Source organism: Vulpes lagopus, chromosome 19 (assembly GCF_018345385.1).
Source record: "Vulpes lagopus strain Blue_001 chromosome 19, ASM1834538v1, whole genome shotgun sequence".
NCBI lineage: Eukaryota > Metazoa > Chordata > Mammalia > Carnivora > Canidae > Vulpes > Vulpes lagopus.
Window position 1 is genome coordinate 46766243 of NC_054842.1, and position 13167 is coordinate 46779409.

General features: G+C 42.2%; 1 protein-coding gene across 1 annotated transcript in view; it reads right to left on the bottom strand.

Moving 5' to 3' along the window:
• The window catches only part of IGSF10 (immunoglobulin superfamily member 10), a 55783-nt gene extending 42831 nt beyond the window's left edge, over nucleotides 1–12952 (bottom strand). The window contains exons 1-2 of the mRNA XM_041734038.1: nucleotides 12759–12952; nucleotides 11062–11191 (exon numbers count right to left, since the gene is read on the bottom strand). Coding sequence (XP_041589972.1) covers nucleotides 11062–11191; nucleotides 12759–12952 — 324 coding nt within the window. The remainder of the gene's footprint in view (nucleotides 1–11061; nucleotides 11192–12758) is intronic.
• Between the last annotated feature and the right edge of the window lie 215 nt (nucleotides 12953–13167).

Here is a 13167-nt window from a genome sequence, read left to right on the forward strand (position 1 = left end):
TTTTAAAAAGCTTATCAGGAAGTGATCTAGATATTCAAAGTGTTCAGCTTCACTCATCACTTACCAAAACTAAGTTTTCAAGGTGCCAAGATGATTTGGGAAACTTCTATATATATATAATTGGGCTTATTTGGTTTGTAAGTTACACGGGAAGCACCGTCAAATAATACAAAGCCTTCTCTATCGTAAGGTTATGACACAGTTGGAATGCATTCTCCTTCTGCAATAAATGGCCCCTTATTGCCAGATTTTCGCCATCCTGGTGTCCTGGTAACATGGTAACAGTCTGCTTGCAAATCAGAGAAATTAAGGAGGGTAAACAATGGCTATTGATTAAGTGAACAGTTGGGCTGATGGGAAACTCGAGATGGCCACTTGATTCTTCCCGGCTCTCTGACAAACCCTATTTTTCATGTGTTTTACATTCTTTAACCCATGATAGTGCATTTTTTTTAAAGATTTTATTTATTCATGAGAGAGAGAGAGAGGCAGACACACAGGCAGTGAGAGAAGTAGGCTCCGTGCAGGGAGCCCAATGCGGGACTCGATCCCAGGTCTCCAGGATCACACCTGGGCCACAGGCAGGCCCTAAACCGCTGAGGCACCCAGGGATCCCCATGATAGTGCATTTAAAATGACTTCATTTATGAATAGATATTCATGGCGAAACTTCTATAAAATTGCAAAGGGGTCCCTGGCTGGCTCGGTCGGTTCAGCATACTACTCTTGATCTCCATTCCGATCTTGATCACAGGGTCTGGAGTTCAAAGCCTGCACTGGGCTCCATGCTGGCCAAGGAACCTACTTAAAACAAAAATTGCAGACAGTCTACTAATGTCTGACCTGTTAAGTTCATCAACCGGGATAAACTTTTGTTGTTCCCAGAGTCTTCAGACTTCCTTCTGCACACCCTGAACAGCTGCAGCTGGTCTTCATTCAACTGCCACTTAGTATGAGTTAGCTATATGTTCTTGTTATTGTAGGTGTGTGTGTTTTCTGGTTGGGTTGAAGCTTTCCCTTGCCACAAAGCTGATGCCCTCACAGTAGCAAATAAACTATTAGACAATGTGTTTCCCATTGGTGTACCTTCCTTGATCCCCAGTGGTTGAGGTACCAACTTCACCAGGCAAATCATGAGCCTTAACAAAAACCTTGCAAATTCTTGGAATTATCAATGCTCCTATCATCCCCAATCATCAGGCATCTGAAAAAACTAATGGTATCCTAAAACTTAAAAATCTCTAAACCTACTGAAACAATTGGACTTCCTTGACCTAAGGTATTGCCTTTGGTCTTACTGACCATTTGCAATATATACCCTTTGGGAAATAAACCATTCCACACAAGATAGTCACCAGCAGACCGATGCCTATTGGCATACTACTTTCTGCCAATCCTTGTCATCTTGGGCTGGTATGAACAGCCACTACAAATCTCTAATGTCTTATGCTCAAGCCTATCATCAACAGGTTAAAAAAGCCTTCGCAGATGTCAATTCGAAGGTCCCTGTTGGTCACAATCTGGAGTCTGGTGATTAGGTATTTTGGAAACATTATCAAGCTCCACTGAAAGGGACCTGACCAAGTGCTTCCAACCTGGCATTGCTTCAAAACTATAAGGGAGGGACGCCTGGATGGCTCAGTGGTTGAGCACCTGCCTTCAGCCCAGGGCGTGATCCTGAGGTCCTGAAATCGGGTCCCACATCAGGCTCCCTGCATGGTGCCTGCATCTCTCTCTGCCTGTGTCTCTGCCTCTCTCTGTATGTCTCTCATGAATAAATAAATTAAATCTTAAAAAAAAACTTAAGGGATTGGATATGTATCTTACAGCCAAGGAAACCTCCACCTGATATATGGTCCTGTATAGATGCTAGAGCCTCTGAATCAAATTGATAAGAAAGAGAAGTCCCTGACATTGAAGTAGATGGCTTCTACCCAAAATGACAGATCAAAACTTCACACTTTGACTGAATAAGAAACTCTTCTTCTTTGCCTTGACTTTATTCTGGCATTGACTTGGAAAGATAATGCCATCATCCCTATCTCTCAGACCATTGCTAAGGGCAGTGACCTTTCAGACTGCTGGATTTGTCAAAGATTTTTTATCTATCCATGATGCTAGAGATCTCCTGGTGCTCCTTATAAGCAATTCCTCTACTATTCCCAATGTCACTGCAGACTATAAGCAGCCCTTCCCACCCCCTTAGAAATCTCTTACCAAATTCAACTTTCATGGCCAGAATATCCAGTGACTTTTTACATTTCTCCAATAATAACTGTACTTAGCCATCTAAACACAAATACCTATGTAAATCTTAGTACATTTGCACCCCCATATTCCCATGATTATCTAGATCATCTCTGTTCTCACCAAGAGAACTTAACAGCAGCACCCATCTTTGCAAGACATTTAGAACAACACTACTTCAGGCTTAGGGATTCTCTTCTCACATGCACCGAAAACCTGACTGACCCTTGACTTGAAAGGGTAAATGCAACAGTCCCTGTGAACAAATCCATTAATAGCACCTCTCTAATGGAAATGGTCTGTGTGGCAACAAGATTTGTCTTTGTCTGTGATGGCTATAATGCTTCTAGGGCTACAAATGTCTAGATGGCTGGCACACAGCTGGGCAATGCCTCCTAGGTTATCTACGCCCCTAACTTTCCTTAGACAATCAAGATACTTCGTGGCTCTGAAGTTCTGTCTAAACATTGGAAATTATCTTGTTTATAGTTATAATCTCCCTGGTATATTATATCCTCTTAGAAAGTTAAAATTCACTTAGGTGTGAGCGGGCAATGGCACTGGGTGAGGAGGATTGATCCTAGGCTCTCCTCATCCCACAAATACAACTAGATAACTATCAACTCATCCTAAAACCCCCAGGAATCCATCTGAAGACTAGTAGAAATGACTCCATAAATGAAGGTGAAGAAGAGGCCACATCTAAGAAGGTAGAGGGTACAGAGACGCAGCTTGGGAGAGAAATGGACTGTGGCTGCTGTGGTGGGGAGCTTCAGTCATGGAGAAGTGTGAAAGACAGACTAACATACAGGGGAATGCATGGGGAAAATGAATGCTCATAGCAATTGGGGCCCAAATCTTGTGAGTTCTTGCAACCAGCAGAGCTTTAAACCTGGAACTTTAAGGGTAGTGTGGTCAGGTCTGGGAGAGGCTGGAGGGCATTGTCAGGGCAAGCAGCCCACAGACATACAGACATACACTATAGACACAGTGATCTGAAGAGTGCCTGGAGCACAACTTGAGGAGATTAGTTGTTCATCTTGGAGCATGTTCCAGAGGTGCAGTGTTCACAGAGACTCACCCAGAAACAAAGGAACTGGCAGGCGCTATTTCCCTCCATCACACTTCAGCATAAGCACAGGGCCACCTGTGAGAACCCAGCTCAGCACCAATACTCATTACCTAACTTGCTTACACCAAGCCCCACCCACCTGAGCTCCAGAAGAACTGCACTTCACAGTCAAGCTTGCCTCAGTCCCAGTGCAGTGGGCCCCCTCCCTCAGAGACCAGCCCTAACACCTGCCAACACCATGCCTCTGGGAGTGTTGTGTAGCTTCAGTTCTGGTGGCAATGGCAACTGGTCTCATTTCATAAGCAGACCAGAATACATCTAGTTAAAAGACAGCACATTAGTCCAGGGACCAAACACTGCCCACGACAAAGAGAGCCTCTGCCCACAACTGGCCGGAAGGATAAAGTAGCCAGAACATAATAGCAGAGTTCATGTAGCACATACTGGAGATACTCCTGGAAGCTCCACACCCTGGGGAAAAGGGGACACTACAGTGTAGGGTGCTACAGGAACTCTTCTTCATAAAGTCATTACCCTCAGTAACAGGAGTTGTAGCTAACTTTCCTAACACAGAGAAACAGGAACAGAGACCTAGACAAAATGAGACAAAAGGAATTTGTCCCAAACGAAGGAACAGGACAAGACCACTGCCAGAGATCTAAATAAAACTGATGTAAGTAACATGCCTGATGGAGAATTTAAAGCAATGATCATAAGGATTCTCATTGGACCGGAGAAAAGAGTGGAGGACATCAGTGAGACCCTTAACACAGAGATAAAAAATAGCATAGATGAAGGGCTCAATAAACAAAATGAGAAATATGCTTGATGTAATGAACAGCACACTAGAAGAAGCAGAAGAACAAATTAATGACCTAGAAAACAGATTAATGGTAAGTAATCAAGCTAATCAAAAGAGAAATGAGAATTATGCAAAACAAGACTAGACTTAGGGTACTCAGTGACTGCATCAAATGTAATAACATTTGCAATATAGGAGTCCCAAAAGAAGAGGGAAATAGGCGCAGAGAATGTATTTGAAGAAATAATAGATAAAAACTTTCCTAATCTCAAGAGGGAAACAAATCTAGATCCAGGAGGCAAAGAGAACCTCCAACAAAATCAACAACAAAAAAGCAGATCCACACCAAGATGTATTTTAATTAAAATGGCAAAATATAGTGATAAAAAAATTTAAAAGCAGCAAGACAAAAGAAGACACTTACATACAAAGATTACCACCCACCCCCCCTTCAATAAGGCTATTAGCAGAATTTTCAGCAGAAACTTTCCAAGCCAGAAAGGAACAGCCTAGAGTCAAAGTGCTGAATGGGAAAAACCTTCAACCAAGAATGCTCCCTCCAGCAAGGCTACCATTCAGAATAGAAAGAGAGATAAAGGGGATCCCTGGGTGGCTCAGGGGTTTAGTGTCTGGAGTTCGGCCCAGGGCATGATCCTGGAGTCCTGGGATTGAGTCCCACATCGGGCTCCCTGCATGGAACCTGCTTCTCCCTCTGCCTGTATCTCTGCCTCTCTCTCTCTCGTTCTCTCTGTCTTTCATGAATAAATAAATAAACTCTTTAAAAAAACAAAGAAGAGATAGTTTCCCCAACAAAAACTAAAGAAGTTCATGAGCACTAAACCAGTTTTGCAAGAAATATTAAAGGGAACTCTTTGAGTGGCAAGGAAATACCAAAAATGACAGTATGAAAATAGGAAACAAAAAAGCAGTAAAAATGAATATTTACATAAAACAGTCAAGGGACTCACAAAATAAAAGGATATAAAATATGATACAATACACCTAAAACATGGGGACCAAAGGTCTAGAGAATGGGTTCAGACTTAGGTGACCATCAAATTAATACAGACTCCTATAGGTAGAAGATCTCATATATAAATCTAATGGTAACCACAAATGAAAAAACCACTAATACATATGCAAAGAATCAGGAGAAAGAAATCCAAAAATCTCATTAAAGAAAACCAGCAAACCATGAAAGAAAGGTCTGAGAAAATCTTCAGAAACAACCAAAGGACAAGTAATAAAATGTCAATAGATACATCTCTCTCAGTAATTACTTTGAATGTGAGTGGACTGAACACTTGGCTCAAAAGACAAAAGGCGACAGAATGGATAAAAAATAATAAACAAGACCCATCTCTATGCTGCCTATGAAAGACTCATTTTAGACCTAAAGGCGCCTGCAGTTTGCAAGTGAGGAGATGGAGAAACAGTTATTATGCAAATGGATGTCAAAAGAAAACTGGAGTAGCAATACGTATATCAGACAAAATAGGCTTTAAAACAAAGACTATAACAAGAGACAAAGAAGGATACTATATAATAAAGGCAACAATCCAGCAAGCACATATAATAATTGTAAATATGCACCCAAATACATAAAACAGTAACAAAAAAAGAAACTAATCTAGAATAATAAAGTAATAGTAGGGGACTTTAACACCCCACCTACATCAGTGGACAGATCATCTAAACAGAAAATCAACAAGGAAAGAATGGCTTTGAATGACACACTCTGGACCACATGGACTTAAGAGATATGTTTAGAACATTCCCTCCTTAAACAGCAGAATTCACATTCTTTTCAAGTGCACATGAAATTTCTCCAGAACAGAATACATATTAGGCCACAAAACTAGCTCAACAAATACAAAAAGATTGACATCATACCATGTACCTTTTCTGACCACAACATTATGAAACTAGAAGTCAACCACAAGAAAAAAATCTGGAATGAGCACAAATAGATGAAAGTCAAATAACATGCTACTAAACACAATGAATGGGTCAGGAAATCAAGAAATAAAAACGTACATGGAAACAAATGAAAATGATACAATGGTCTAAAACCTTTGGGATGCAACAAACACAGTTCTGGAGAGGAAAGTTTATAGCAATTGGGCATAACTCAGGAAGAAAAATCTCAAATAACCTAATCTTACAGCTAAAGTATCTAGAAAAATAACAACAAACAAACCCCAAAACAAGCAGAAGAAAGGAAACAACAATGATTAGAGCAGAAATAAGTGATATAGGAACTAAAAAAAGCAATAGAATAGATACAATGAAACCAGGAGCTCCTTCTCTGAAAAAAAAAAAAAAGAATAAAATTAATAAACCTCTAACCAGATATATCAAAAAGAAAAGAGGAAGGACCCAAATAAATAAAATCGCAGATGAGAGAGGAGAAATAACCACCAATACCATGGAAATACAATTATTAAAAGAATACTATGAAAAACTATATGCCAACAAATTGGACAAGTTTGGGTAAATTCCCAGAAACATAGAACCTACCAAAACTGAAACAAGATGACAAGATGACACAGAAAACTTGAACAGACCGATAACCAGCAAAGAAATTGAATCAGTAATCAAAAAAGCTCCCAACAAACCAAAGTACAGGACCAGATGGCTTCACAGGGGCATCCAAAAAACATTTAAAGAAGGTTTAATACCTACTGCTCTTGAACTATTCCATAAAACAGAAAAAGAAGAAAAAATTCCAAATTCATTTTATGAGGCCAGCAATACCCCAATACTAAAACCAGATAAAGAAACCACAAAAAAAGAGAACTACAGGCCAATATCTCTGATGACCATAGATGCAAAAATCCTCCGTAACATACTAGCAAACCAAATCCAACAGTACATTAAAAAAAAAAAAATCATTCACTGTGATCCAAGGGGATATTCCTGGGTTGCAAGCCTGGTTCAGTATTTGTAAATTAATCAACGTGATATATCACACAGCCAGGGAAGGGATAAGAACCATATGATCATTTCAAAAGATGCAGAAAAAGCATTTGACAAAGTATAATATCCATTCATGATGAAAAATCCCCTACAAAGTAGGTTTGGAGGGAACATACTTCATATATGAAAAACCCACAGCCAACGTTATCCTCATTGTGGAAAAATGGACAGCCCCTAAAGAATGAGACATGAAGGCCCGGTCTCAACACTTTTATTCAACACAGTACTGGAAGTCCTAGCCTCAGCAATCAGACAACAAAAGAGAAAAAGGCATCCAAATTGGTAAGGCAAGGTGAAACTTCCACTATTTGCAAATGCCATAATTCTTTTTTTTTTTCAAGATTTATTTATTTATTTATTCATGAGAGACACACAGAGAGAGAGAGAGGCAGAGATAGAGGCAGAGGGAGAAGCAGGCTCCATGCATGAAGCCCGACGTGGGATTGATCCCGGGACTCCAGGATCATGCCCTGGGCTGAAGGCAGTGCTAAGCCGCTGAACCACCCAGGCTGCCCAGATGCCATAATTCTATATATGGAAAACCTGAAAGACTCCATGGAAAAACTTCTAAAAACTGAGAGTTGAATTTAGTAAAGTCACAAGATACAAAATCAGTAAATAAGAATCTGTTGCATTTCTGTTCACCCATACTGAAGCAGAAGAGAAATTAAGAAAACAATTCCTTTCACAACTGCACTCAAGCCAGTAAGATAGCCAGGAACGAGCCTAACCAAAGAGCTGAAAGACCTGAGCTCTGAAAATTATAAAAGCAGTAAAAATGAATATTTACATAAAACAGTCAAGGGACTCACAAAATAAAAGGATATAAAATATGATACAATATACCCAAAGAAGAAATGGAAAAGGACACAAAGAGGTAGAAAGACATTTTACGCTCATATTACGCTCACGTTTGGAACAACAGATGCTATTAGGATGACCATACTGCCCAAAGCAATCTAGACATGTAATGCAATCCCTATCAATAAACCAGCAGCATTTTTCACGGAATTAGAACAAACGGTCCTAAAATTCGAATAGAACCACCAAAGACCCCAAATAGCTAAGACAATCTTGAAATCTTAACAATCTTGAAAAAGAAAAGCGAAGCTGGAGACACTGCAATTCTGGACTTCAAGTTATATTAGAAAGCTAGAGTCATCAAAATAGACACAAAGTGGCCCCAAAATAGACACAAAGATCAATGGAACAGGAGACTTAGAAATAAGCCCATAGTTACATGGTCACTTAATCTTCGAAAAAGCACGGAAGCCTATGGAGTGGGAGAAGGACAGTCTCTTCAACGAATGGTGTTGGGAACTCGACAGCCACATGCAGAAGAATGAAACTGGATGACTTGCTTACACCATATACAGAAATACATCTGAAGTGGATTAAAGGCCTACATGTGAGACCTGAAACCATAAAAAACCTAGAAGAGAGCACAAGTAGTAACTTCTCCAACATCAGCTCTGGCATCTTTTTTTGTAGATAAGTCCCCCGAGGCAAGGGAAACAAAAGCCAAAATGAACTATTGGGACTACATCAAAATAAAAAGCTTCTGCACAGCGAAAGGAGCCATCGACAAAACTAAAAGGCAGCTTCTAGCACGGGAGCAGTTATTTGCAAATGATATATCCCATATAGGGGTAGGATCCAAAAATACACACAGAACTTATACAATTCAACCCCCCACAAACAAATAATCCAATTTAAAAATGGGCAGAAGACACGAACAGACATTTCTCTTTTGAGGAAGACATCCAGAGGGCCAACAGACACAGGAAAAGACGCTCACCATCACTCGTCATCAGGGAAACGCAAATCAAAACCACTAGGAAGGGGGATCCCTGGGTGGCTCAGCGGTTTAGCACCTGGCTTTGGCCCAGGGCGCGATTCTGGAGTCCGGGATCGAGTCCCGCATCGGGCTCCCTGCATGGGGCCAGCCTGCTTCTCCCTCCTCCTATGTCTCTGCCTCTCTCTCTCTGTCTATCATAAATAAATAAATAAATCTTAAAAAAAAAAAAAAAACCACACACACACACACACACACACACACACACAAACCACTAGGAAGGATCACCTCCCACCTGTCAGAAGGGCGAACATCAAAAAGACAAGAAGTCACAAGCGTTGGCGAGGGTGTTAGGGGTAGGGAACTCTTGTGCACTGTTGGTGAGAATGCAAAAAAAGTGCAGCAACCGTGGGAAACAGTATGGAGATTGCTCAAGAAATTAAAAAGAGAACTACCCTATAATCCGGCAATTCCACTTCTACGAATTTATCTGGCCAAAATGAATAGACGAATCCAAAAAGATATACGCACCCCTAGGCGTACTGCAGCTTTATCTTCGACAGCCAAGATATGGAAGCCACGGAAGTGTCCGTCAGTGGACGGATGGATAAAGAAGATGTGGCATGTATGTGTGTGTCTAGATCACACGCACACATGCACACAGGAATACTACTTTGTTATTAAAAAAAAGAATAAAATCCTGCCATTTGTGACAGCATGGATGGAATAAAGGGTGTTCTGCTAAATGAAATAAGTCAGAGAAAGGCAAGTGCCATCAAATCTCACTTCTTTGTGGACTCCAAAACACACAACAGACTCATAGGTACAGAGAACAATCTGGGGGTTCCCGGGGGTGGGTGTGGGGAGGGGTGAGGAGACTATGGCCGTATAGGGTAAGGGGATTGGAAGTTACAAGCTTGCAGCTATAAAACAAGTGGGTCACGGGGACGTGGTGCACAGCATAGGGAACACGGTCAACAGTACTGTAAGTGACAGGTGGTGGCTAGATTGGTCACAGTGATCACGGCCTAATGTGTGTGAAGGTTGAAGCCCTTAAGGTATAACATTGTCCTGGTGTAATAGTGCATGTCAAATACACATCGATAATACATTTTAAACAGAATAAATCACATATGGTTGTACTTTTCCTGAGGAGCTTTTTTCCCCCCATGTATTTAAAAAATTTGGTAGGCACTTGAATTTTGAGTTTGCTTCCCCAAACCCTTAAGTCCTACATACGTAGCAGACATACTGATCTTTACATACGCATTTCCCCATAATCCCATACTTTCTCACTTACTGGAGTGATGATTCTTGTAATATTGGATGGATCGTTAGAAGTTCCCATAACTGGGGATCTCTGGGTGGCTCAGCGGTTTAGCGCCTGCCTTTGGCCCAGGGCATGATCCTGGAGACCTGGGATCGAGTCCCACATTGGGCTCCCTGCATGGGGTCTGTTCTCCCTCTGCCTGTGTCTCTGCCTCTCTCTCTCTCTCTCTCTCTCTCTCTCTCTGTGTGTGTGTGTCATGAATAAATAAATAAAATCTTAAAAAAAAAGTTCTCATAACTTTTCAAAATTTTTCAACAAGACAGGGTCTACATAACAAGGTAAAAATTATAAGAAGAATATTGATATGTAGACAGCTAACTTCTGTCTCAGTAGCTCCCAGATGAACAAGACTAGAAGTAGCCTTTCTGGATTAAAGTGTAAAGGTGCAGTAACCCCTGGGTATTGATTTTTTTTCCCCCCATTAGCCCAGATCTTAGAAAAACTGACTTCAGAATGTTCTTATTCTTCTAGTTTCTACATACCATTGCATTTAAAGAGAAATCAGTCTCGGACATCCTTCTTTGAGGTCTACCTCCAACTCACAGAATGTTGGTTTTTTTTTTTTTTTTTTAATTTTTATTTATTTATAGTAGTCACAGAGAGAGAGAGAGAGGCAGAGACACAGGCAGAGGGAGAAGCAGGCTCCATGCACCGGGAGCCCGATGTGGGATTCGATCCTGGGTCTCCAGGATCGCGCCCTGGGCCAAAGGCAGGCACTAAGCCGCTGCGCCACCCAGGGATCCCCAGAATGTTGGTTTTTGAGCTGCACTGGAGAGGTCAGCGTTCAAGGCTACGTTTCCCCTCTTGAGCCCGCCCCTTCCCCTCCTGGGTCTTACCTGTAAGGCCTGCAAATCCGCGAATGTCTTAGCAGGGATTGTATGAATGCCATTGCTGTGCAGCATCAGGAGCTCCAATTTGTTCAGGCCAGAAAAATCCGTTTCCGTCAATCTAACCAAGCTGTTGTACCTGCAATGAAAACATGAGGCGTAAGCTATGCCTGCCAGCTGCAGTTCAGATGGTGAAGCTGCAGCGTGCACACGGGCGTGCACACACCTCTACACACCAACCCCAGGATCTCCTGGGCTCTGGGGTGATGGACACAGAAGGTGCGCCCACTCCCTGGTCCTGGCGGTCAAGTTCCACCGCCCACGTTTCCCTTTCCAGGACACAGCACCTCCCTCCTGGCTCCCCACCCTTTCCACCTGGCCGGTCCTTCCGCTGGGGATACCCTTGACCCTCCCTCTCACTACCTGTGACTCCTGGGGAGACCCAGCTCGTTCTTTTATGGTGTGCCCCCCTGCTTTCCCAGGAAAATCATCATTATAAAGCAGGGGTTAAGACCCCTGGGCTCTTCATCAAATAGTGTGGCCAGGAGGCTTCTGGACTCGGGCAGTTGGCAGTGGGCCATATAAGAAATAGTGAAAGGGATCCAAAGGGAAAGGAGGGGAGCCGAGTGGGAAAATTAGAGAGGGAGACAAACCATGAGAGGCTCCTAACTCTGGGAAACAAACAAAGGGTTGGGAAGGGGAGGTGGGCACAGGTTGGGGTGACTGGGTGATAGGCACTGAGGGGGGCACCCGATGGGATGGGCACTTGGTGTTAGACTATATGTTGGCAAATCAAACTTCAATAAAAACAGATAATATATATATATATATATGTATATATATATATATAAAATTTAAAAAATAAATAAAATGCAAATAATAGAAGAAGCAACGTAAAAGGTGTTCGGAGGACTAAGTGAACAAATACATGAAGAGAGACGAGCTCGGTGCCGGATCATAGTAGGGACACAGTCCGTGTCCTTATTATTATTAGTGACTGTTCCAAGGAATTTTGTACACTCTCTGACGGTCCTTACGAAATCAGTCTTCTCCATTTCACTGTAGCTTCTAAACGTGAATAATACATCTTGGTCATTGTTGTCTCCCTAGCACATAGCAGGCGCACACGGTTACCAACTAAATGACGTTAAATCTGACTTCATGTGCGTACACACACACACACACACACACACACACGGTTTTTCATGAACCTTTAAAACATAGTCACCTTTTAGCAGATTTAATTAGGTTTGTGTTTTCGAAAGCATGTCAAATAAGTCACTTAGCATGAAAAGAAGTCCAAGGGTCTTCGTCAAGGATCTAACCAACTTACATCTCCTTTACATATGGGAAGACACTTCAGGGTCTTATTCTCTCCTTCTGATAGATCACACTCTAATTCTTAACAGACGCTATTTTCCAGCAAAAATGTAGCCAGGACGAAGTGCTGTCATCTTGGGCCTCCCATCCTAGCAAGCATGATGTCAGGTTCTAGAACTTCCTCCTAGTAAAACTTTACCTGGAAAACGTTGCTTATTGTGTCTTACAAACTCAAGATCTTCACGTGCTTATGTAGGGAGAGAAATACCGTTAAAACAATTTCGGTCAATCTCTGAAAGTCACAAGTTTTGTTTGACATTTTAGGAGACAAAGCCTCAGCGTGATACCTCCTTGGGAAGGGGATAAGACAAGGGATTCCCACGCACCCTAAATTGATGCGCTCCACATTGGGTGAGATGCCGTCTGGGATGGAGGTCAGGTACCGAAACGTGCAGTGCACCTCTGTAGGCACATAACAAGCGCAGCGGCGAGGACAGGCCTGGACCCCAGGGCTGGTCACCACGCAGATCGCAGAGAAGGAGACCAGCAAGCAGGTGATTCCTCTGCCTTTCACCTTCATTCTGGGGGGAGGGGGGGGAATCACACCTCAGAGTTACAGGTAGGGTTTGAGCCAAGTTCCAGTATAACTATACACACTAAATCTGATAATCTGGGGGGAGGTTTCCGAAAGGTCCTGTGTGGATAACTTCATTCATTCACAACTTCTACGGGAAAACCTACTCTTCACACAGCAGTTGGGTGCTGGCCTCTTGTGGGGCTTTGTCACCAAGTGGG